Genomic DNA, 26,481 nt, shown 5'->3' on the forward strand with positions numbered 1-26,481 from the left:
CTGCACCGCCATTCAATATGATCATGGCTGATCATCCAACTCCGTATCCTGTACATGCCTTCTCTCCATACCACCTGATCAATTTAGCCACAAGGGACACATCTAACTCCTTCTTAAATATAGCCAATGAACTGGCCTCAACTACCTTCTGTGGCAGAAAATTCCACAGATTCGCCACTGTAAAAAAAAGATGTTCTCATCTCGGTCCTAAAATAATTCCCCCTTATGATTAAACTGTGACCCCTTGTTCTGGACTTCCCCAATATCGGGAATAATATTCCTGCATCTTGCCTGTCCAACCCCTTAAGAATTTTGTAAGTTTCGAAAAGACCCCCCCTCAATCTTCTAAATTCTAGCGATTACAAGCCGAGTCTATCCAGTCTTTCTTCATATGAAAGTCCTGCTTTCCCAGGAATCAGTCTGGTGAACCTTCTCTGTACTCCCTCTATGGCAAGAATGTCTTTCCTCAGATTAGGAGACCTAAACTGTGCGCAACACTTCAGGTGTGGTCTCACCAAGACGCTGTACAACTTTAGTAGAACCTCCCTGCTCCTATACTCAAATCCTTTTGCTATGAATGCTAACATACCGGTTGTGATGAGGAAAGCTGAAGTTTCAGCGGTTGTGATGAGGACAGCTCATTGGCTGATATTCTGAAGTAATAAACTGAGAAAGGGCTTATAGTTAACTGTACTCCAGGCCAAAGATCATAGAGGCAATCTCCGTTCTCCCCTTTGCTACTTAACGCTTTGTCAATCCAGCAACACAAAGGTCGACTCGAAACTTCCCCGGGAAGCAGTGGTTTATCTCCAGTCTCAGGTAGAACTGAATACCGTCAGTTTCCACATCGGGTCTGTAAATTCGCACCACATATCCAGACTTAGTGGTTTACGGAGGTGATTTAAATTAATTCGAAATTAAGTTGGTTCGAACAGAATAATACTGCATTCACAAATGCAAGGGAGTATTTACCAAAGATCTTAGAGCTCTTTGGTATTTACCACGGTTCCCGCTAGCTGTTAAATTGGCGGGCAATTTGAAATTGAACCAGTAGCCAACCACACTAGTGTGCCTGCCCTCACTGGTTGTCTGAGCTCCGCCCGCCACTCACAAATCTCTGTATTTGGTCACAAATAATATTTTCCCTGCCGGCGCGGAACGACATGTTTGCATCTGTACTACAGCCAATCGCACGCTGTGGGCCGGCCCTTCACCAAGGCTTTAAAAGTCGGCTCCAGAGCCGGTCCGTCATTCCAGTGCCTCTATTTCATGCTGTAATACAAGCGTTGAAGCACAATGGCCCGGACCAAGCAGACAGCGCGCAAATCGACCGGAGGGAAAGCTCCTCGCAAACAACTGGCGACCAAAGCGGCGCGGAAGAGCGCTCCAGCCACGGGCGGAGTGAAGAAGCCTCACCGCTACCGGCCCGGCACCGTGGCTTTGCGGGAGATCCGGCGCTACCAGAAATCCACCGAGCTGCTCATCCGTAAACTGCCCTTCCAGCGCCTGGTGCGTGAGATCGCTCAGGACTTCAAGACAGACCTGCGCTTCCAGAGCTCGGCCGTCATGGCCCTGCAGGAGGCCAGCGAGGCTTACCTGGTGGGGCTCTTTGAGGACACCAACCTGTGCGCCATCCACGCCAAGCGAGTCACCATCATGCCCAAAGACATCCAGCTGGCCCGCCGCATCCGCGGGGAGCGCGCTTAAACTCCGAACCAAGGACAACAAAAGGCTCTTTTAAGAGCCACCAACCCGGCAGTGGAAAGAGCTGTGTCCTCCTGTTCATTGTCCTCTTACATTATGGTCCCGGCCTTTCTTACCACAACGGGCACCGCAGTCACAGCTGCCGAGCGGAGTCTGACCCCACGGGCTCCAGTGTCCCGGACGGACCCGGTTACCATGTGAATCCCCTTGTGACGCGTTCCGACCTCAATAACACGTCTTTATTGCGCCTTTTCCGCGGGTTCGGCGCTTCACAAAAACAGCGAGTGGCTCTGAAACAGTCTTTGGGTCACTGGGTTGTCTTGTCCTTCACGTGCTTTGCCCAGCTGTTTCTTATCCCTTCACAGCGGAGGCCCGGGCTATCAGCGGGACTTTATTTAGCACGGTTCCGCGCCCGCTGTTGCTGAACGGAATCACACGCCGCTGATCCAACGTCTCGGGTGGATCTATTTATGTTATAAATCTCATAACGACTCAAAATGTGTGGTACACGACCCAAGCAAACCCCGCCAGCTGATTGCTCTTCGGCCCCATTATGAAGCCCTCTGCTTTCACCGGCATCATTAAAGCGCGAAAAATAACTCGGCCCCGCAGATATTGCACCAACCCACTCAATTTTAAATATTGCAACATCGAAATTCATAAACAAGGATAACTTTTTATTTCTGTCATTAATGGTAAGATTTATATAATTTACGAGTTTTGCGAAACACTGCAATCCCTGGATATCAGCTAACCAGTGAAAGTGATGTGGAATTCAACTATTTCAAACAATGATAGTCCCTAAGGTACACAAAATTGCTGGGGAAACTCAGCGGGTGCAGCAGCATCTATGGAACGAAGGAAATAGGCGACGTTTCGGGCCGAAACCCTTCTTCAGATAGTCCCTCCTCTTTTTAGCCTAAAGGATAAAATGTCCAACGTATAAACAATAATAAATAAATTGTCATTTGCAATATTTTGTGTTGCAATCACAATTTCAGACTGTATATAAACAAGTGTATCACTTCGAATAAATTATTTAAGAAAATTATGTACATTACTTATGTGCTACTTTTTGAACATTTTTACACTTCCTTTTAACGGTCATGTCCTGCATTTTTCTATTCTTAAATTTGAGTCAATAATGTATGTAAACACTCACAAAGATTGCTACAATTCTAGTCTTGACGTCATGTCAGCACAATTTCATGCCCTTGTAATCCTGTGCATTGTGTATTGCTGTTTATTAGATGGGAAATGTTGATCCTCGTCATTTTGACATCGTCAAATTCTGTGCGAAACACATTCTCACACACTTCACAGAATGCTAGAAAGTATTCAGAAGGCACCATCAATGAGCCAAAGTCAGATGTAGATGTGTCATATGCTTTATGATGGATGAATATGAGGGCAGGATCAACTAAAGTGGCATCAGGTTGTAGTAGAATGTTCAGTCTGTATGTTGTGTGACACTGCCAAGACAAATAAAAACTTGAAAGGGGAAAAAAATTAGAGGTATACCAATGAAATGGATTTAGCATATCATCGGCAGTCACTGGAAACAGGTAAGACTGTCCTTTACATAGTGTCGTCAACTTGTGGGTCTGCAGATGTCTGTAGAGAACGATCCGCGATCAACACACCTTGGTGCAACGTGGGCAGTGGAGACTGGCGGTGCTTGGTAGTCATCGAGCCCCCTTCTCCCTCTACTTACGGTACTGTCGCTTTGTCCCTGCGACATGGCGTAGTTCCTATTCATAACGTGCAGCTCCTTCCTGCACAGGTTTCCTCCAGGAGCGCCTGTCCAGTGCAATGTGCTCCCAGTTGTTTGATGTGATGTACAATTCCTTCAAACTGTTCTTGATGTTGTCCTTGAAGCGTTTCTTTGGACCACTGGGGGCTCACCAACATTCTTTCAATTGAGAGTGCAGGATTTGTTGAGGGAGACGTGTGTTGGACATGTGAATGACATGGCCAGTCCATCGAAGTTGGTGCTGCATTATTGTGGTGGTGATGCAGGTCATGTTGGCTTCCTCCAAAATGCCGATTTAATGCGTTTGTCCTCCCAGCTGATTCTCAGAATCTTTCGAATCATCTTTGATGGCATTGTTCCAGGCCTCTCAGGTGCCAGCTGTAGGTGGTCAATGACTCAGCTCCATACAACAGGGTAGAGAGGACAATGGCTCTGTAGACCAGCAGTTTTGTTTGGGCCTTTAGGTATCAGTCTTCAAAGACTCATGTGGCGTAGGCTCCGCTGGCACAACTGAGGCGATGGTCGTCCTCAGCTTTTGAGGAATGAATGCTGCCAAGGTTGGGAAAATGGTCAACGTTTTCAAGTGTGATGTCGTCCACTTTTAATCTACTGCTAATTATCATTTAAAATAGATGTGATGCATCAATTTCAGTACCAAAAGAAAATCATCATTTTGATTTTTTGATGTCCGATTAAATCATTAAAATGTTGTCTAAATTATGCTTGAGAAAGTTTTATATGGATGTTCTTCCTTGAATTAAATACAAGTACATATTCTATTAGCCTAAACTGTGTAGCCTTATGTATAATTATATTTTAATGAATATTTCATAAATTAAAATAAAATTGCCATACATGCTATTGTGGTGCGTAGGTCTCAAAACGAAAGAGAGGAGTCAGGTATTTCGAGAGGCACCTTTATTTGTGTTCCTCCCGGTTGTAGGGGAGTCCAGACGAGAGAAAGATGGCACCCAAACCCCTGCTATTAATCCCTCTGGTTAAGGGCCGCCTCCGGACTGAACCACTCCCGTGCCGAGGGGTTCGACAGTTAGGATGGCCCGACCCTTGGGAGCCGCCTCAGGACACCCCCCAGAACCCGAGGCACGAATATTGTGCCATTATCAATTGTTTCAGTTAGGATACAAATTTGATCTAGTATCTTTACATGTTACTGTCTCCGAGGAGTTTGCGGGGGACACAGCATCATTGGCCTTCCAGCATCAGGGACAAGGGTATATTTGTGTATAAATGCTTGTAGGAGGTGGGGCAGGTTGACATAGCAATTAATAAAGTAAATAGGATGCTGGACGTATTAACAGAGACATTAATATAAAAGTTAACAAATTATGTCTTATATATTACATTGTTGGGATCATAGGAATAGAATTGTATATGGTTACAGTCATCATACATTGGGAAGGAAATTAAGGCTTTAATGTGTGCTCCTCATGGCATATCGTTGTTCCCTTCGATATGGAAGCTGCACATGTGCAACAGTCTAGATGTTCAGCTGAATTTGTATGAGATCACAGAGGCAGAAATAAATTATGTGACAACCTTTGTCCTTCCACGACAAAGCTCTCGTAACAAAATGCTCTTGATGTCATTAAGTGAGAAAGTAACGAGAAGATTTACAAGGATGTTGCCAGGACTCGACTATCTGAGCTATACGGAGAGATCGGGCAGGCTAAATAAAATTTTCACTGCACGGTTGAATGTAATAATTTTTTTCTCGCCTTTCGTTTTTAGTGGGGTACCTGAAGAAAGACAGGTTGGGCCGCCTGCATTGGCGATTCGAGCAATTTATAGCAGAATAGCATGCTACGCTTGTAGGTGTGGACACCATGACGGAAGTCAATTCCCAAGATGGCGCAAAAAAGACCCATGACCTACTACTGATGGCCTTTTCGCCGAGTGGACCATCTTGCTCTTGCTCCAGTATCTTTGTTTTAACCAGGTTACCCCGATCATACAGTAGTCCTCATGGCCTTCTCCTCTCTGTACATCCACCATCTCTCCCACCAGATCTCGCCTTGGCCTTTGTGTACTCCCCGGCCCTCCTCTGACCCTAACCCCCACTATTGTCGTGTCTTCACCACCCTCCCTAACTTTCCCCTTTCTGATATGGAACAGAAATATTTCAAATGTCATTAGAAACGGGAACGGTGACGGAGGATTGGCATAATGCGCATGTTGTTCCATTGTTTAAAAAGGGTTCTAAGAGTAAACCTAGCAATTATAGACCTGTTAGTTTGACGTCAGTGGTGGGCAAATTAATGGAAAGGATACTTAGAGATAATATATATAAGCATCTGGATAAACAAGGTCTGATTAGGAACAGTCAACATGGATCTGTGCCTGGAAGGTCATGTTTGACTAATCTTCTTGAATTTTTTGAAGAGGTTACTAGGGAAATTGATGAGGGTGAAGCGTGGATGTTGTCTATATGGACTTCAGTAAGGCCTTTGACAAGGTTCCACATGGAAGGTTGGTAAAGAAGGTTCAATTGTTGGGTATTAATGGTGGAGTAGCAAGATGGATTCAACTGTGGCTGAATGGGAGATGCCAGAGAGTAATGGTGGATGGCTGTCAGATTGGAGGCTGGTGACTAGTGGGGTGCTTCAGGGATCTGTGTTGGGTCCACTGTTGTTTCTCATAAACCTCAATGATCTGGATGATGGTGTGGTAAATTGAATTAGTAAGTATGCAGATGATACTAAGATAGGTGATGTTGTGGATAATGAAATAGATTTTCAAAGTCTACAGAGAGATTTAGGCCATTTTGAAGAGTGGGCTGAAAGATGACAGGTGGAGTTTAGTGCTGATAAGTGTGAGGTGCTACATCTTGGCAGGACAAATCTAAATAGGACGTACATGGTAAATGGTAGCGAATTGAGGAATGCAGTTGAACAGAGGGATCTAGGAATAATGTTAACGAAAGAACTGCAGATGCTGGAAAACGGAAGGTACACAAAAATGCTGGAGAAACTCAGCGGGTGCAGCAGCATCTATGGAGCGAAGGAGAAAGGCTACGTTTCGGGCCACAACCCTACTTCAGCCTTGGAATAGGAATAGGGGATCTAGGAATAACTGTGCATAGTTCCCTGAAGGTGGAATCTCATGTAGATAGGGTGGTAAAGAAAGGTTTTGGTGTGCTGGCCTTTATAAATCAGAGCATTGAGTATAGAAGTTGGGATGTAATGTTACACAGAGAGTGGTGAATCTCTGGAATTCTCTGCCACAGAAGGTAGTTGAGGCCAGTTCATTAGCTATATTTAAGAGGGGGTTAGATGGGGCCCTTGTGGCTAAAGGGATCAGGGGGCATGGAGAGAAGGCAGGTACAGGATACTGAGTTGGATGATCAGCCATGATCATATTGAATGGCGGTGCAGGCTCGAAGGGCCAAATGGCCTACTCCTGCACCTATTTTCTATGTTTCTATGTTTCTAGGAAAAGAATGGAGGGTTATGGTCTGAGTGCGGTTTGATGGGACAAGGTGAGAATAAGTGTTTGGCACGGACTAGAAGGACCGAGATGGTCTGTTTCCGTGCTGTAATATCCTATTGAAGTGTAAGTAAGTTATTTTATATTTTTTATCAAGTAGGGGTTTATCTGACGTTCCTTCAAGTTATTCTTGCAATCATCAATATTCATAATATGTGGCATATATGCGGCATAATATTTGGCATATAAAACAAATCTACATTGGTAATCTTCGTAAAGTTGTTGGGTGTATGTTTTCCTGGATGAAAATCAAACATTGGAAATTGATGTGTTGGAAACAGCATTGCCAGTTAAGAGGCAGAGGAAGAAGAAAAGAATGGCAGATGAGCTTATTGATGATGAAATAAATTCCTCAGATACTCTCTGTCCTGTGTCTCCTCCATGGCCAGAGCGAGCAACACCGGAAATTGGAGGAACAGCACCTCATATTCCGCTTGGGGAGTCTACATCCTGCGGGCCTGAACATTGAATTCTCCCAATTTTGTTAGCCCTTGCTGTCCTTCCTCAGCCCTCGGGCTCCTCCTCCTCCTTTTTCCTTTTTTCTCCCCGCCACCCCCCATCAGTCTGAAGAAGGGTTTTGGCCCGAAACGTTGCCTATTACCTTCGCTCCATAGATGCTGCTGCACCCGCTGAGTTTCTCCAGCATTTTTGTGTACCTCAGATTCTCTAGCTGATTTTCGAGTAAATGTGTTTGACCCAATAATGGATCGCATTGTCCAGTCACTAGAATCACGCTTTGTACAACACAAACAGTTGTATAAAGATTTGTCCTGCTTGGACCCAGCAAAGTTTAAAACTATTGCAGAGAAGGGCTTGAAGATGAAGCGTTGGAAGGTATTATTAAGCTGTTTCCACAAATCAGCAAAGGTCAAGTAATATTGGAATTGTTTTCTTTTGCTTCAAACTTTGATGTATTAAAGCTATTGCTTAATGATGGTGAGAATATAGATTCCAGTTGCAACAATTGTAAAATTTGCAGCACTTGCCCATCGTGTGTACTAAACACTCTGGCATCCAACAAACTTCATGACAAGGCATATGATAACCTTTATGAACTTAATAAAGTCATCTGCACACTATCAGTTACTCAAGTCCAATGTGAGAGGACTTTTTCAAAGCTAAAGATCATAAAGACAAGGTTAAGAAATTCGCTCTCTGAGGAGAATGTTGAATCATACATGTTGCTATCCATTGAAAAGGAATTGTTAGATGAATTGGATGCAGAAGCAATTATTGGCAGATTCGCACAATCATCAGTGAACACAAACGATTGCTCTTAATATAGTGGACTGCCTGCAATGCTCTATTGTGCTTTTGAACTATCTGTTAATGTGTAATTGTGCAGTAAATTATTTAAAAATATCAAACAATTACTTAAAAACATTTTTTAAATTAAAAAAATCAATTATAACATTCTGTATTTACATTTGGTATCTACAGCCAATGATATGTACAGTACATGTTATTGTAATTACTAAGAAATACACATTTTTTCCACAACAATTTTAATTGTACCCTTTTTTCCATATGTATTTTCTGAAATTTTTATTTATTCGATACGAACATTAAATGATAGCATTGTAGTTGTGGGTGGGCCCCCTTTGTCTCCTGGCAACCAATATTTTTAGACCCAGTCTGCCACTGAGTGAGATCAATTGCAGACTGGGCGATCATTTTGTGCAAGAGCGTCGCTCAGCCCGCATGAACCGATTGCTGGACATTTTAATTCTCCTTCCCATTCCTACACAGACCTTTCTGTCCTCGGTCTCCTCCATTGTCAGAGTGAGGCTAAATGCAAATTGGACGAACAGCATTTCCTATTTTACCTGTGGTATGAATACCACTGTGGACAAAACTCTGATTATTAATAACCACTTTCTGTTATTTGCACTTTACCAGTTTATTTATACATGTGTGTATATATTTATATCATGGTATATGGACACATTTATCTGTTTTGTAGTAAATGCCTACTATTTTCTGTGTGCTTAAGCAAAGCAAGAATTTCATTGTCCTATACAGGGACACATGACAATAAACTCACTTGAACTTGAACTTGAATATTGATTTATATCACTTCAGGTCGCCTTGGCATTCCCCCACTCTCTATCCCAACAAGTTGCACTAGATTCTCATTTACACCCTACAAACAGCTTACAATGGCCTGTTTCTTATATCATCGTAACCTTTTTCCATATATTTCATTCATTGTTCTTTATCTCTCCTCATCACCGTCTATATCTCTCACTTCCCTTATCCCTAACCAGTCTGAAGAAGGGTCTCGTCCTGAAACATAACCTATTCCTTCTCTCCAGTGATGCTGCTCATCCCGCTGAGTTACTGCAGCTTTTTATGTCTATCTTTGGTTTTAACCAGTATCTGCAGTTCCTTCTTACACATTCATATAAGTCTCCTCTGCACTCATTCCAGCATAAGAACATCCTTCAAATAAAAGGGCGACCAAAACTGAACACAATACTCCAGGTTCGGCCTCATCAACGTCTTGTGCAACTGAAATGCAAGTTCCCACCATCTAAATACACTGATTAATGAAAGCCAATGTGCCCCTCTCTCTCTCTCTCTCTCTCTCTCTCTCTCTCACTCTCTCCGCAATTCTCCTTCCCCTCCCTGTCCCACACGGTCACAGTCATACAGCATAGAAATGGCCCAACTTGCCCACATCGACCAACATGTCCCATCTACACAGGTCGCACCTGTCCACGTTTGACCCATATCCCTCTAAACCTTTCCTATCAATGTACTGTCGACGTGCCTTTTAAACGTGATAGTACCTGTCTGAACTACCTCCTCTGGCAGCTCGAGCCAGACTGACCACCACCTGTGGAAAAAGCTGCCCCTCATGTTCCTATTACATTTTTCCCCCTCTCACAAACCTATGTCCATTGATTCTTGATTCCCCTAGCCTGGGGGTATAAGAGTGTGCATTCACCATATCTATTTCCCTTGTGATCCTATACATTTCTGTAAGATCACACCTCATCCTCCTGCAATCCAAGGAATAAAGTCCTAACCTGCCCAACCTCTCCCTGGAGCTCAGGCCCTCGATTCTTGGTAACATCCTCGTAAATCGTCTGAGTATAGAAGTTGGGAGGTCATGTTACAATTGCACGAGACATTGGTGAATCCACACTTGGAGTATTATATTCAATTTGGTCACCGTGCTATAGGAAGGATGTCGTTAAACTGGAAAAGGTGCAGAGAAGATTAACAAGGATGGTGCCAGGAATCATGTGCCAGAGCTCTTTGATGGCCTGACCACGTGCTTTCCCCATGTGCTCCAGTATTCTCCCACATTCCAAATAAGTAAAGGTTTGTAATTGAGTTGTCTACGGTAAAATTGTAAATTGTCCCTTGTGTGTAGGATAATACTTGTGCACGGTGAGATCGCTGGTTTGCGCAGACTCGGTGAGCCTAATGGCCTGCTTCCACATTATATCTCTAAAGTCTAAATTAAAGTCTGAAGGGTCCCAATCTAAAACATCACCTCTCCTTTTTCACCAAAGATGTGCTCTGGGCCTCCGAGTTACTCCATCACTTTGTGTCCTTTTTTTACTAAATGAGCATCCGCAGTTACAAAGTCTCTACAACTTTATCCAACTGTTCACAGCTGGTGCAAAACATGTTCCAACTTCCACCATCACACACACTTGCTCAAATTAAACTGCATTTCTATGCCCAAGTCTCCATACAATCAATATCCCAAATCTGAGGCATTTGTAACCCTCAACATATTACTAGTCTGCATTCATTATTTTCACGTGTACCGAGGAACAGTGAAAAGCTTTTTTTAGCTTACTATCCATTCAGCGGAAAGACGATACGTGATTATAATTGAGCTGTCCGCAGTGTACAGATACAGGATAAAGAGAATAACATTTAGTGGAAGATAAAGTCCAGTGATTTCCGATTAAAGATAATCCTCGGGTCTCCAAAGAGGTAGCTGGGAAGTCAGGACCGCTCTCTTGTTAGTGAGTGGATGGTTCAGTTGGCTGATAACAGCCGGGAAGAAACTGTCCCTGAATCTGGAGGTGCCCCTGTTTCTGGACTCCCCCAACATCGGGAACATGTTTCCTGCCTCTAGCGTGTCCAAACCCTTAATAATCTTATATGTTTCAATAAGGTCTCCTCTCATCCTTCTAAATTTCAGAATATACAAACCTAGCCACACCATTCTATCAACATATGAAAGCCCCGCCATCTCGGGAATTAACCTTGTGAACCTACACTGCACTCCCTCAATACCAAGAATGTACTTCCTCAAATTTGGTGGACAAAACTGCACACAATACTCTAGGTGTGGTCTCACTAGCACCCTGTACAACTGCAGAACTTCAGAAGGACCTCTTTGCTCCTTTACTCAACCACTCTGGTTATGAAGGCCAACATGCTATTCACTTTCTTCAGTGCCTACTGTACCTGCATGCTTACTTTCTGTGACTGATGAACAAGGACCCCCAGATCCTGTTGTACTTCCCCTTTCCCCAACTTGGCACCATTTAGATAATAATCTGCCTTCCTATTTTTGCCGCCAAAGTGGATAACCTCACATTCATCCACATTAAACTGCATCTGCCATGCATCAGTTCCTGTGGATTGGAGGATAGCTAAAGTTATCCCACTTTTCAAGAAAGGAGCGAGAGAGAAAACAGGGAATTACAGACAAGTTAGCCTGACTTCGGTGGTGGGAAAGATGCTGGAGTCAATTATTAAAGACGTAATAATGGGGCATTTGGATAGCAGTAAAATGATTAGTCCAAGTCAACATGGATTTATGACAGGGAAATCATGCTGGACTAATCTTCTGGAATTTTTTGAGGATGTGTCAAGTAAAATGGATGAAGGGGTGCCTGTGGATGTAGTGTACCTAGACTTTCAGAAAGCCTTTGATAAGGTCCCGCACGGGAGACTGGTGATTAAAATTAGAGCACATGGTATTGGGGGTAGTGTGTTGACATGGATAAAAAATTGGATGGCAGACTGGAAGCAAAGAGTAGGAGTGAACGTGTCCTTTTCAGAATGGCATGCAGTGGCGAGTGGAGTGCCGCAAGGCTCGGTGTTGGGGCCGCAACTGTTTACCATATATATTAATGATTTGGAAGAGGGAATTAGGAGCAACACTAGCAAGTTTGCGGATGATACAAAGCTGGATGGCAGTGTGAACTGTGAAGAGGATGTTAGGAGGTTGCAGTGTGACCTGGACAGGTTGAGTGAGTGGGCAGATGCGTGGCAGATGCAGTATAATATTGATAAATGTGAGGTTATCCACTTTGGCGGCAAAAACAAGGGGGCAGATTATTATCTCAATGGGGTTAGGTTAGGTAAGGGGGAGGTGCAGCGAGACCTTAGCGTCCTTGTACACCGGTCACTGAAAGTTGGCTTACAGGTACAGCAGGGCAGTGAAGAAAGCTAATGGAATTTTGGCCTTCAGAACAAGAGGATTTAATATAGGAGTAAAGAGGTTCTTTTGCAGTTGTATTGGGCTCTGGTGAGCCCACATCTAGAGTATTGTGTACTGTTTTGGTCTGTTAATTTGAGGAAGGATATCCTTGTGATTGAGGCAGTGCAGCATAGGTTCACGAGATTGATCCCTGGGATGGCGGGACTGTCATATGAGGAAAGATTGAAAAGACTAGGCTTGTATTCACTGGAGTTTAGAAGGATGAGGGGAGATCTTATAGAAACATATAAAATTGTAAAAGGACTAGACAAGCTAGATGCAGGAAAAATGTTCCTAATGTTAGGCGAGTCCAGAACCAGGGGTCACAGTCTTAGAATAAAGGGGAGGTCATTTAAGACTGAGGTGAGAAAAAACGTTTTCACCCAGAGAGTTGTGAATTTATAGAATTTCCTGTCACCGAGGGCAGTGGAGGCCAAGTCACTGGATGGATTTAAGAGAGAGTTAGATAGAGCTCTTGGGGCTAGTGGAGTCAAGGGATATGGGGAGAAGGCAGGCACGGGTTATTGATAGGGGACGATCAGCCATGATCACAATCAATGGCGGTGCTGGCTCGAAGGGCCGAATGGCCTCCTCCTGCACCTTTTTTCTATGTTTCTATATTTCTATCTGTCCATTCACCCAACCTGTCCAAGTCACCCTACATCCTCTTTGCATCCCCCTCACAGTTCACACTGCCACCCAGCTCTCCGTCGTCTGCAAATTGGCATCCACGATTTCTAGGGCCACATCCTTGAATGTACAAATTCCGTGCAGACACCTCCCTTAGTTATGATCAAACCTGGGTCTCTGGCACTTGTAGGCAGCAACTCTACCACTGTGCCACCGTGCCATGGTACATTGGCCTTCATCAGTCAGGGTACTGGGCATAGAAGTTGGGATTTCATGTTACAGTTGTACAATATGTTGCCAATTTTGCAATGGGGTATTGAGTTCAGTTTTAACAACCTGTTATAGGATGGATGTCTTTAAGCTGGAAGTGCAGAGAAGATTCACAAGTGTGTTGTCATGTCTTGAGGGGCTGAGCTACAGTGAGATCCAGGTTAGGATTTTGTTCCTTGGTGTGAAGGAGGCTGAAGGGTGATCTTATTGAGGTGTATAAAATGATGAGAGGAACAGATAAAATGTACAATACCTTTACATCAAGACGAATGCAAAATACCTTAATATCAACAATTAAGAATGGGACTAGTGTATGAGGGTCATATTGGTCGGCAGGAGCAAGTTGGGCCAAAGGGCCTTGATCATGCTATATGTCTCCATGTGAACTTTGCGACAGGGAGCATATTAAAGGCACGAAAGTCTGAAGTGTATCTTGAAACGAAACATCACTTATCCATTTTCTCCATGCAGACCAATTGAATAACTACTTTGGTTCTGTCTTCACTAAGGAAGACATAAATAATCTTCCGGAAATAGCAGGGGACCGGGGGTCAAATGAGATGGAGGAACTGAGTGAAATCCAGGTTAGCCGGGAAGTGGTGTTAGGTAAATTGAATGGAATAAAGGCCGATAAATCCCCAGGGCCAAATAAGTTGCATCCCAGAGTACTTAAGGAAGTAGCCCCATAAATAGTGGATGCCTTAGTGATAATTTTTCAAAACTGTTTAGATTCTGGGGTAGTTCCTGAGGATTGGAGGGTAGCTAATGTAACCCCGCTTTTTAAAAAGGAAGGGATAAAAAAAACGGGGAATTACAGACCAGTTAGTCTAACAACATCGGTAGTGGGGAAAATGCTAGAGTCAGTTATTAAAGATGGGATAGCAGCACATTTGGAAAGTGGTGAATTCATTGGACAAAGTCAGCATGAATTTATGAAAGGTAAATCATGTCTGACAAATCTTATAGAATTTTTCGAGGATGTAACTAGTAGAGTGGATAAGGGAGAACCAGTGGATGTGTTATATCTGGACTTTAAGAAGGCTTTTGACAAGGTCCCACATAAGAGATTAGTATGCAAACTTAAAGCACACGGTATTGAGGGTTCAGCATTGATGTGGATAGAGAACTGGCTGGCAGACAGGAAGCAAAGAGTAGGAGTAAACGGGTCCTTTTCAGAATGGCAGGCAGTGATTTGTGGGGTACCGCAAGGCTCAGTGCGGGGACCCCAGCTATTTACAATATATATTAATGATCTGGATGAGGGAATTGAATGCAACATCTCCAAGTTTGTGGATGACACGAATCTGGGGGGGCAGTGTAGCTGTGAGGAGGATGCTAGGAGGCTGCAAGGTGACTTTGATAGGTTGGGTGAGTGGGCAAATGCATGGCAGATGCAGTATAATGTGGATAAATGTGAGGTTATCCACTTTGGTAGCTAAAACAGGAAAGTAGACTGATATGTGAATGGTGGCCGATTAGGAAAGGGGGATGCAACGAGACCTGGGTGTCATGGTACACCAGTCATTGAAAGTAGGCATGCAGGTGCAGCAGACAGTGAAGAAAGCGAATGGTATGTTAGCATTCATAGAAATAGGATTTGAGTATAGGAGCCGAGAGGTTCCATTGCAGTTGTACAGGGTCTTTGTGAGATCGCACCTGGAGTATTGCGTACAGTTTTGGTCTCCTAATCTGAGGAAAGACATTGTTGCCATAGAGGGAGTACAGAGAATGTTCACGCGACTGATTCCTGGGATGGCAGGACTTTCATATGAAGAAAGCCTGGATAGACTCGGCTTGTACTCGCTAGAATTTAGAAGATTGAGGGGGGATCTTATAGAAACTTACAAAATTCTTAAGGAGTTGGACAGGCTAGATGCAGGAAGATTATTTCCGATGTTGGGAAAGTCCAGAACAAGGGTCACAGTTTAAGGATAAGGGGGAAGTCTTTTAGGACCTAGATGAGAAAAACATTTTTTACACAGAGAATGGTGAATCTGTGGAATTCTCTGCCACAGAAGGTAGTTGAGGCCAGTTCACTGGCTATCTTTAAGAGGGAGTTAGATGTGGCCCTTGTGTCTAAAGGTATCAGGGGGTGTGGAGAGAAGGCAGATACAGGATACCGAGTTGGATGATCAGCCATGATCATAATGAATGGCGGTGCAGGCTCGAAGAGCCGAATGGCCTACTCCTGCACCCTATTTCTATGTGTCTATGTTTCTATGTGTAAATACACTCTTCTCCAGCTTACCCCCCTAGTCTAGTTCAGTAAAAAACATTGACTCAGGCACTGGACCAATTGAACCTTATTTTGAGAATGAACAGCAAATTCCCCTCCACGATACATAAACCACCACAGGTTCGATCCTTGTCTCTGCCTGGCCAAGCCCTTCAGCCTCATGCAAGCAGACACACACCAAAAGGTCGCGCAGTCCCAAGCGCCCCTCCAGAAGATCGACACTGATTTAAAATGAGGCTACCTTTTATAGGTTCGTGAACCTTAAGAGGCCAAACTACATAGGGGTGGTCTCTTTACATTCCAATCAATCATATTAATTACATCAATACATTTTTGACAGTTCTGCCAACCAATTACAGTATACCTAAAACAATGTTTCTTGCAGAAGTGTTTTATCATTTGGTGTTTTATTACTATAAATGTTTAGTGTTTTCTGAGTCATTCGTAACTGTCACTATATGTCATGTTGTTACTTGTGGGCAGAGCACCAAGGCAAATTCCTTGTATGTGAATACTTGGCCAATAAACTTACTTAGTCCACTGAATAATACAACATTTACCCTGGAACTCAAAACAATTCTGCTCGGACTTAACACTTTGGCCAATCAACAAACAGCAGGGGAACTATCTTGCAACATTATTTACATTTCTTTTGCAGCAATCCAATCAAACTCATGCATTTACAATATGGTGGAGGTCCTCTACAAGAATCTCATACATATTGACAATTGAAGAGATACTTGTACATGTCTTATCTGAAACACTGATCTGCGACCTAAACTTCCTGGCACCAGCCAGCAGCTTGTGGGTTCTTATACTGAAATACAGACTCTGCCAAAAAGGCCTTGTAATGCATGAATCCTCTGCTAAATGTTGGTTCTATTCTGGCTCTATTTTGGCATGAATTTACACATGGATGCTGTCTGAGTCGTTGAGTTAAACAAGTATATGGTGTCTGTTTCTGTAAACCAGCAACTGCAACTCCTCCTCCTTTTTCCTTTCTTCTCCCCGCCACCCCCCATCAGTCTGAAGAAGGGTTTCGGCCCGAAACGTTGCCTATTTCCTTCGCTCCCTAGATGCTGCTGCACCCGCTGAGTTTCTCCAGCATTTTTGTGTACCTCAGATTCTCTAGCTGATTTTCGAGTAAATGTGTTTAACCCAATAATGGATCGCATTGTCCAGTCACTAGAATCACGCTTTGTACAACACAAACAGTTGTATAAAGATTTGTCCTGCTTGGACCCAGCAAAGTTTAAAACTATTGCAGAGAAGGGCTTGAAGATGAAGCGTTGGAAGGTATTATTAAGCTGTTTCCACAAATCAGCAAAGGTCAAGTAATATTGGAATTGTTTTCTTCTGCTTCAAACTTTGATGTATTAAAGCTATTGCTTAATGATGGTGAGAATATGGATTCCAGTTGCAACAATTGTAAAATTTGCAGCACTTGCCCATCGTGTGTACTAAACACTCCGGCATCCAACAGACTTCATGACAAGGCATATGATAACCTTTATGAACTTAATAAAGTCATCTGCACACTATCAGTTACTCAAGTCCAATGTGAGAGGACTTTTTCAAAGCTAAAGATCATAAAGACAAGGTTAAGAAATTCGCTCTCTGAGGAGAATGTGGAATCATACATGTTGCTATCCATTGAAAAGGAATTGTTAGATGAATTGGATGCAGAAGCAATTATTGGCAGATTCGCACAATCATCAGTGAACACAAATGATTGCTCTTAATATAGTGGACTGCATGCAATGCTCTATTGTGCTTTTGAACTATCTGTTAATGTGTAATTGCGCAGTAAACTATTTAAAAATATCAAACAATTACTTTAAAACATTTAAAAAAAAAAAAAATCAATTATAACATTCTGTATTTACATTTGGTATCTACAGCCAATGATATGTACAGTACATGTTATTGTAATTACTAAGAAATACACATTTCTTCCACAACAATTTTAATTGTACCCTTTTTTCCATATGAATTTTCTGAAATTTTTATTTATTCGATACGAACATTAAATGATAGCATTGTAGTTGTGGGTGGGCCCCCTTTGTCTCCTGGCAACCAATATTTTTAGACCCAGTCTGCCACTGAGTGAGATCAATTGCAGACTGGGCGATCATTTTGTGCAACAGCATCTCTCAGCCCGCATGAACCGATTGCTGGACATTTTAATTCTCCTTCCCATTCCTACACAGACCTTTCTGTCCTCGATATCCTCCATTGTCAGAGTGAGGCTAAATGCAAATTGGACGAACAGCATTTCCTATTTTACCTGTGGTATGAATACCACTGTGGACAAAACTCTGATTATTAATAACCACTTTCTGTTATTTGCACTTTACCAGTTTATTTATTCATGTGTGTATATATTTATATCATGGTATATGGACACATTTATCTGTTTTGTAGTAAATGCCTACTATTTTCTGTGTGCTTAAGCAAAGTAAGAATTTAATTGTCCTATACAGGGACACATGCCAATAAACTCACTTGAACTTGAATATTGATTTATCTCACTTCAGGTCGCCTTGGCATTCCCCCACTCTCTATCCCAACAAGTTGCACTAGATTCTCATTTACACCCTACAAACAGCTTACAATGGCCTGTTTCCTATATCACCTTAACCTTTTTCCATATATTTCATTCATTGTTCTTTATCTCTCCTCATCACCGTCTATATCTCTCACTTCCCTTATCCCTAACAAGTCTGAAGAAGGGTCTCGTCCTGAAACATGACCTATTCCTTCTCTCCAGTGATGCTGCTCATCCCGCTGAGTTACTGCAGCTTTTTATGTCTATCTTTGGTTTTAACCAGTATCTGCAGTTCCTTCTTACACATTCATATAAGTCTCCTCTGCACTCATTCCAGCATAAGAACATCCTTCAAATAAAAGGGCGACCAAAACTGAACACAATACTCCAAGTTCGGCCTCATTAACGTCTTGTGCAACTGAAATGCAAGTTCCCACCATCTAAATACACTGATTAATGAAAGCCAATGTGCCTCTCTCTCTCTCTCTCTCTCTCTCCGCAATTCTCCTTCCCCTCCCTGTCCCACACGGTCACAGTCATACAGCATAGAAATGGCCCAACTTGCCCACATCGACCAACATGTCCCATCTACACAGGTCGCACCTGTCCACGTTTGACCCATATCCCTCTAAACCTTTCCTATCAATGTACTGTCGACGTGCCTTTTAAACGTGATAGTACCTGTCTGAACTACCTCCTCTGGCAGCTCGAGCCAGACTGACCACCATCTGTGGAAAAAGCTGCCCCTCATGTTCCTATTACATTTTTCCCCCTCTCACAAACCTATGTCCATTGATTCTTGATTCCCCTAGCCTGGGGGTATAAGAGTGTGCATTCACCATATCTATTTCCCTTGTGATCCTATACATTTCTGTAAGATCACACCTCATCCTCCTGCAATCCAAGGAATAAAGTCCTAACCTGCCCAACCTCTCCCTGGAGCTCAGGCCCTCGATTCTTGGTAACATCCTCGTAAATCGTCTGAGTATAGAAGTTGGGAGGTCATGTTACAATTGCACGAGACATTGGTGAATCCACACTTGGAGTATTATATTCAAGTCTCCATACAATCAATATCCCAAATCTGAGGCATTTGTAACCCTCAACATATTACTAGTCTGCATTCATTATTTTCACGTGTACCGAGGAACAGTGAAAAGCTTTTTTTAGCTTACTATCCATTCAGCGGAAAGACGATACGTGATTATAATTGAGCTGTCCGCAGTGTACAGATACAGGATAAAGAGAATAACATTTAGTGGAAGATAAAGTCCAGTGATTTCCGATTAAAGATAATCATCGGGTCTCCAAAGAGGTAGCTGGGAAGTCAGGACCGCTCTCTTGTTAGTGAGTGGATGGTTCAGTTGGCTGATAACAGCCGGGAAGAAACTGTCCCTGAATCTGGAGGTGCCCCTGTTTCTGGACTCCCCCAACATCGGGAACATGTTTCCTGCCTCTAGCGTGTCCAAACCCTTAATAATCTTATATGTTTCAATAAGGTCTCCTCTCATCCTTCTAAATTTCAGAATATACAAACCTAGCCACACCATTCTATCAACATATGAAAGCCCCGCCATCTCGGGAATTAACCTTGTGAACCTACACTGCACTCCCTCAATACCAAGAATGTACTTCCTCAAATTTGGTGGACAAAACTGCACACAATACTCTAGGTGTGGTCTCACTAGCACCCTGTACAACTGCAGAACTTCAGAAGGACCTCTTTGCTCCTTTACTCAACCACTCTGGTTATGAAGGCCAACATGCTATTCACTTTCTTCAGTGCCTACTGTACCTGCATGCTTACTTTCTGTGACTGATGAACAAGGACCCCCAGATCCTGTTGTACTTCCCCTTTCCCCAACTTGGCACCATTTAGATAATAATCTGCCTTCCTATTTTTGCCGCCAAAGTGGATAACCTCACATTCATCCACATTAAACTGCATCTGCCATGCATCAGTTCCTGTGGATTGGAGGATAGCTAAAGTTATCCCACTTTTCAAGAAAGGAGCGAGAGAGAAAACAGGGAATTACAGACAAGTTAGCCTGACTTCGGTGGTGGGAAAGATGCTGGAGTCAATTATTAAAGACGTAATAATGGGGCATTTGGATAGCAGTAAAATGATTAGTCCAAGTCAACATGGATTTATGACAGGGAAATCATGCTGGACTAATCTTCTGGAATTTTTTGAGGATGTGTCAAGTAAAATGGATGAAGGGGTGCCTGTGGATGTAGTGTACCTAGACTTTCAGAAAGCCTTTGATAAGGTCCCGCACGGGAGACTGGTGATTAAAATTAGATCACATGGTAATGGGGGTAGTGTGTTGACATGGATAAAAAATTGGATGGCAGACTGGAAGCAAAGAGTAGGAGTGAACGTGTCCTTTTCAGAATGGCATGCAGTGGCGAGTGGAGTGCCGCAAGGCTCGGTGTTGGGGCCGCAACTATTTACCATATATATTAATGATTTGGAAGAGGGAATTAGGAGCAACACTAGCAAGTTTGCGGATGATACAAAGCTGGATGGCAGTGTGAACTGTGAAGAGGATGTTAGGAGGTTGCAGTGTGACCTGGACAGGTTGAGTGAGTGGGCAGATGCGTGGCAGATGCAGTATAATATTGATAAATGTGAGGTTATCCACTTTGGCGGCAAAAACAAGGGGGCAGATTATTATCTCAATGGGGTTAGGTTAGGTAAGGGGGAGGTGCAGCGAGACCTTAGCGTCCTTGTACACCGGTCACTGAAAGTTGGCTTACAGGTACAGCAGGCAGTGAAGAAAGCTAATGGAATTTTGGCCTTCAGAACAAGAGGATTTAATATAGGAGTAAAGAGGTTCTTTTGCAGTTGTATTGGGCTCTGGTGAGCCCACATCTAGAGTATTGTGTACTGTTTTGGTCTGTTAATTTGAGGAAGGATATCCTTGTGATTGAGGCAGTGCAGCATAGGTTCACGAGATTGATCCCTGGGATGGCGGGACTGTCATATGAGGAAAGATTGAAAAGACTAGGCTTGTATTCACTGGAGTTTAGAAGGATGAGGGGAGATCTTATAGAAACATATAAAATTGTAAAAGGACTAGACAAGCTAGATGCAGGAAAAATGTTCCTAATGTTAGGCGAGTCCAGAACCAGGGGTCACAGTCTTAGAATAAAGGGGAGGTCATTTAAGACTGAGGTGAGCAGACAGTGAAGAAAGCGAATGGTATGTTAGCATTCATAGAAATAGGATTTGAGTATAGGAGTCAAGAGGTTCCATTGCAGTTGTACAGGGTCTTTGTGAGACCGCACCTGGAGTATTGCGTACAGTTTTGGTCTCCTAATCTGAGGAAAGACATTGTTGCCATAGAGGGAGTACAGAGAATGTTCACCCTACTGATTCCTGGGATGGCAGGACTTTCATATGAAGAAAGCCTGGATAGACTCGGCTTGTACCCGCTAGAATTTAGAAGATTGAGGGGGGATCTTATAGAAACTTACAAAATTCTTAAGGAGTTGGACAGGCTAGATGCAGGAAGATTATTTCCGATGTTGGGAAAGTCCAGAACAAGGGTCACAGTTTAAGGATAAGGGGGAAGTCTTTTAGGACCTAGATGAGAAAAACATTTTTTACACAGAGAATGGTGAATCTGTGGAATTCTCTGCCACAGAAGGTAGTTGAGGCCAGTTCACTGGCTATCTTTAAGAGGGAGTTAGATGTGGCCCTTGTGTCTAAAGGTATCAGGGGGTGTGGAGAGAAGGCAGATACAGGATACCGAGTTGGATGATCAGCCATGATCATAATGAATGGCGGTGCAGGCTCGAAGAGCCGAATGGCCTACTCCTGCACCCTATTTCTATGTGTCTATGTTTCTATGTGTAAATACACTCTTCTCCAGCTTACCCCCCTAGTCTAGTTCAGTAAAAAACATTGACTCAGGCACTGGACCAATTGAACCTTATTTTGAGAATGAACAGCAAATTCCCCTCTACGATACATAAACCACCACAGGTTCGATCCTTGTCTCTGCCTGGCCAAGCCCTTCAGCCTCATGCAAGCAGACACACACCAAAAGGTCGCGCAGTCCCAAGCGCCCCTCCAGAAGATCGACACTGATTTAAAATGAGGCTACATTTTATTGGTTCGTGAACCTTAAGAGGCCAAACTACATAGGGGTGGTCTCTTTACAGTCCAATCAATCATATTAATTACATCAATACATTTTTGACAGTTCTGCCAACCAATTACAGTATACCTAAAACAATGTTTCTTGCAGAAGTGTTTTATCATTTGGTGTTTTATTACTATAAATGTTTAGTGTTTTCTGAGTCATTCGTAACTGTCACTGTATGTCATGTTGTTACTTGTGGGCGGAGCACCAAGGCAAATTCCTTGTACGTGAATACTTGGCCAATAAACTTACTTAGTCTACTGAATAATACAACATTTACCCTGGAACTCAAAACAATTCTGCTCGGGCTTAACACTTTGGCCAATCAACAAACAGCAGGGGAACTATCTTGCAACATTATTTACATTTCTTTTGCAGCAATCCAATCAAACTCATGCATTTACAATATGGTGGAGGTCCTCTACAAGAATCTCATACATATTGACAATTGAAGAGATACTTGTACATGTCTTATCTGAAACACTGATCTGCGACCTAAACTTCCTGGCACCAGCCAGCAGCTTGTGGGTTCTTATACTGAAATACAGACTCTGCCAAAAAGGCCTTGTAATGCATGAATCCTCTGCTAAATGTTGGTTCTATTCTGGCTCTATTTTGGCATGGATTTACACATGGATGCTGTCTGAGTCGTTGAGTTAAACAAGTATATGGTGTCTCTTTCTGTAAACCAGCAACTGCAGTTCCTCGTTTCTACATATTAAAGGGGCCCGCGATTTAGACTGGTGTCACTGTGTTTGTGGGTGCCATCATATCGCCGGATTTCCAAGCCCCCCGGGTGGAAAATGAAAATGTTTCCCTGTCACAAGTTCGCCCCGCCAGTGATCTCAATCCTGGGGTACGAACGAACCGCAACGTGTTAGTTAGTTTTAACATTTCAGTCGAAAAGTAGCGAGTATGTCAGCGATCGGGGCAGAGAACACGCTCAGCGCGGCAATGAAACCAGTTTAAATGGAAAATGCTGCATTTAATTCGGGTCAAACTTTCTCTAAAGCAAACCTTCCGGCACCAAGGACGGACAAGGGGCGGTCTGGGACACAAAGGTGTCCGATTTTCATGAGAATCGGAGACTTTTTGAGGAGAGAGAAACACAGTGGCGCCGGGAGCTGCCAACAGGATGTTTCCGCCCCGTCCGCTCTCTGCCTTTAAGTTGCTCTGTGCCGCCGCCTCTCGCTTCATTTCTCACCCAGTCCTGACTGTGAGAGATCACTTGTGCAGAGTTGCTGATATGAGCGAGACCGCAGCCGCCGAAGCGGCTCCTCCGCCCGCCCAAACCAAGGCTCCCAAGAAGAAGGCGGCGGCCGCCCGGAAAAAGACCGCCGGTCCCAAGCTGGGGGAACGGATCGACAAGATTGTTGCGGATTGCCAGGAACGGCGAGGAATGTCCCTGGTGGCGGTATCGAAGGGACTGGTCGCCTGCGGTATCGATGTTGAAAAGTACCACAAGCTCATCAAGGTGACCATCAAGAGGAAATTGGAAACCGGCTCCCTGGTTCAGACCAAGGGCAAGGGCGCCTCGGGCTCCTTCAAGGCCGCTGCGAAAGAAGGCGCCGTGAAAATGGCAAAGAAACCAGCGTCCAAGGTTTCGAAGACCAAAAATCCGACCGTCAAAAAAACCCCGTCCAAGAAACCACCGGCAAAGAAAATATCCAAGAAAACTGTAAACAAAAAATCTCCCGCCAAGAGAGTTGGGGTAAAGAAATCTCCCGCCAAGAAAGTTGGGGTCAAGAAACCAACACCTAAGAGACCGGTGGCTAAGAAATCAGCTGCCAAGAAGGCGGCGCCCAAGAGCCCCAGGAAGGCCCCAGTAACAAAGGTGAAAGTGGTCAAGACGTCGAGAAAAGCGTCGAAGCCGAAACCAGCGGCGAAAGTCCTGAAGAAAACGACAAGAAAATGAATTGAAACGATCAACTTGTAAATACATAAACCCAACGGCTCTTCTCAGAGCCACTCACATCTCCCCAGAAAGAGCTGATCCTGAATAAAGGGTTACAGTCCCAGGACGAGGCTCTGCCAACGGGAAATAATTCCCATTAAACCTGGGATCCCCGGTAATTCACTGCCCCCTCCCTGGTGTCTGAAATAAACACCGTGATTGGGCGCAGTTTACGGCTTCTCTGAAACTGCAACATTGATGGTGAATTCCCGCTCACAGCCCAAAGTCCAACTCGGGAGGATCCTCAGATCAGTGGGTTAATGTGTTTGTAAACTGCTGAATTGTGTTGGAGGGATGATATGGGGAGAGGGAACGGGCTCTGAAGATGAATGGGAAGGAGACTCATTAATTGTCAATGCATTTAGACAGAAATATTACTGATTGCTCTTTAATGTGGAATCCGTGCCTGTGAAAGTTTGTGGGGCGCTGAGTCTTGGGTGTATTGTCAGCAAACCGTTGGGAATTGGCGGCTGCAGAAAACCGGGGGAGGCCGCTCTCTGCTCTGTCTGTCACTCTGACTCTGTCTCCTCCCCTCTTTCCCTGTCTCTCTCTCTCTCTCTCTCTGCCTTTCTCGACCAGGTCGGGGCGCTGTATATAAAAGCACACAGTAGCATTCGGTCATTTATTGTGCAGCGACTTGAGTGAAGAAACATGTCTGGCAGAGGGAAAGGAGGCAAAGGACTGGGCAAAGGCGGAGCCAAACGGCATCGCAAAGTACTTCGCGATAATATCCAAGGCATCACCAAACCAGCTATCCGCCGCCTGGCTCGGCGTGGCGGTGTCAAGCGAATCTCTGGTCTCATCTACGAGGAGACCCGTGGGGTGCTGAAGGTTTTCTTGGAGAATGTGATCAGGGATGCGGTCACCTACACCGAGCACGCCAAGCGTAAGACGGTCACTGCCATGGATGTGGTGTACGCTCTGAAACGCCAGGGCCGCACTCTCTATGGCTTCGGCGGTTGAAGAATTCTTCCCTTTATCCAATCGACAAAACAAAGGCTCTTTTAAGAGCCACCCACCATTTCATTGAGGGAGCAGTGACCGGGAGCATGAAAGTATGGAAAGAATTAACTTTTAGTTATTGCCCGACAGTTGCATGTATTTAATTGATTCTTGCTTTCAGCGGTTGTGATGAGGAAAGGTGAAGTTGGGCAGATTTTCTGAAGGTTTAAACTGAGGAGGAGCTTATATTAGACCATTCTCCAGGCCGAAGATCACAGAGGCTATCCCCTTTGCCACATAGCGCTTTGTAAATCCAGCAACACAAAGGTCGACTCGAAACTTTCCAGGGAAGCTGGTTTATCTCCAGTCTCAGGTACAACTGAATGCCGTCAGTTTCCACATCGGGTCTGTAAATTCGCACCGCATATTCAGACTTAGTGGTTTACGGAGGTGATTTAAATTAATTCGAAATTTAAGTTGGTAGGTACAAATAATGCTGCATTCACAATTGCAAGGGAGTATTTACCTCTGTTCTCGCTTGCTGTTAAATTGGCGGGCAATTTGAAATTGAACCAGTAGCCAACCACACTAGTGTGCCTGCCCTCACTGGTTGTCTGAGCTCCGCCCGCCACTCACAAATCTCTGTATTTGGTCACGAATCATTTTTTCCCCGCCGGCCTCAGACCTGAAACTGGCGGCCAGTTGCTGACTGAGCTGCTGCCAATCGCTGCGCGGGAACGACATGTTTGCATCTGTACTACAGCCAATCTCACGCTGTGGGCCGGCCCTTCACCAAGGCTTTAAAAGTCGGCTCCAGAGCCGGCTCCGTCATTCCAGTGCCTCTATTTCAGGCTGTAATACAAGTGTTGAAGCACAATGGCCCGGACCAAGCAGACAGCGCGCAAATCGACCGGAGGGAAAGCTCCTCGCAAACAACTGGCGACCAAAGCGGCGCGGAAGAGCGCTCCAGCCACGGGCGGAGTGAAGAAGCCTCACCGCTACCGGCCCGGCACCGTGGCTTTGCGGGAGATCCGGCGCTACCAGAAATCCACCGAGCTGCTCATCCGTAAACTGCCCTTCCAGCGCCTGGTGCGTGAGATCGCTCAGGACTTCAAGACAGACCTGCGCTTCCAGAGCTCGGCCGTCATGGCCCTGCAGGAGGCCAGCGAGGCTTACCTGGTGGGGCTCTTTGAGGACACCAACCTGTGCGCCATCCACGCCAAGCGAGTCACCATCATGCCCAAAGACATCCAGCTGGCCCGCCGCATCCGCGGGGAGCGCGCTTAAACTCCGAACCAAGGACAACAAAAGGCTCTTTTAAGAGCCACCAA

General features: G+C 44.3%; 3 protein-coding genes across 3 annotated transcripts; all 3 read left to right on the plus strand.

Annotated features, from left to right (window-relative positions):
- The first annotated feature begins 1,291 nt into the window (after nt 1-1,291).
- On the plus strand, nt 1,292-26,481 carry LOC116968014. Its single transcript, XM_033014646.1, has 5 exons — nt 1,292-1,704; nt 3,774-3,837; nt 23,463-24,105; nt 24,871-25,166; nt 26,019-26,481. Exons 1-5 carry the CDS (start codon nt 1,297-1,299, stop codon nt 26,435-26,437), a joined length of 1,830 nt encoding a protein of 609 aa, XP_032870537.1. The 5' UTR covers nt 1,292-1,296; the 3' UTR covers nt 26,438-26,481.
- LOC116967981 (histone H1-like) lies at nt 23,461-24,736 on the plus strand. Its single transcript, XM_033014616.1, has one exon. It carries the CDS (start codon nt 23,501-23,503, stop codon nt 24,167-24,169), a length of 669 nt encoding a protein of 222 aa, XP_032870507.1. The 5' UTR covers nt 23,461-23,500; the 3' UTR covers nt 24,170-24,736.
- LOC116967982 (histone H4) lies at nt 24,858-25,400 on the plus strand. Its single transcript, XM_033014617.1, has one exon. It carries the CDS (start codon nt 24,860-24,862, stop codon nt 25,169-25,171), a length of 312 nt encoding a protein of 103 aa, XP_032870508.1. The 5' UTR covers nt 24,858-24,859; the 3' UTR covers nt 25,172-25,400.

This window comes from Amblyraja radiata, chromosome 43 (genome assembly GCF_010909765.2).
Source record: "Amblyraja radiata isolate CabotCenter1 chromosome 43, sAmbRad1.1.pri, whole genome shotgun sequence".
Classification (NCBI taxonomy): Eukaryota; Metazoa; Chordata; class Chondrichthyes; order Rajiformes; family Rajidae; genus Amblyraja; species Amblyraja radiata.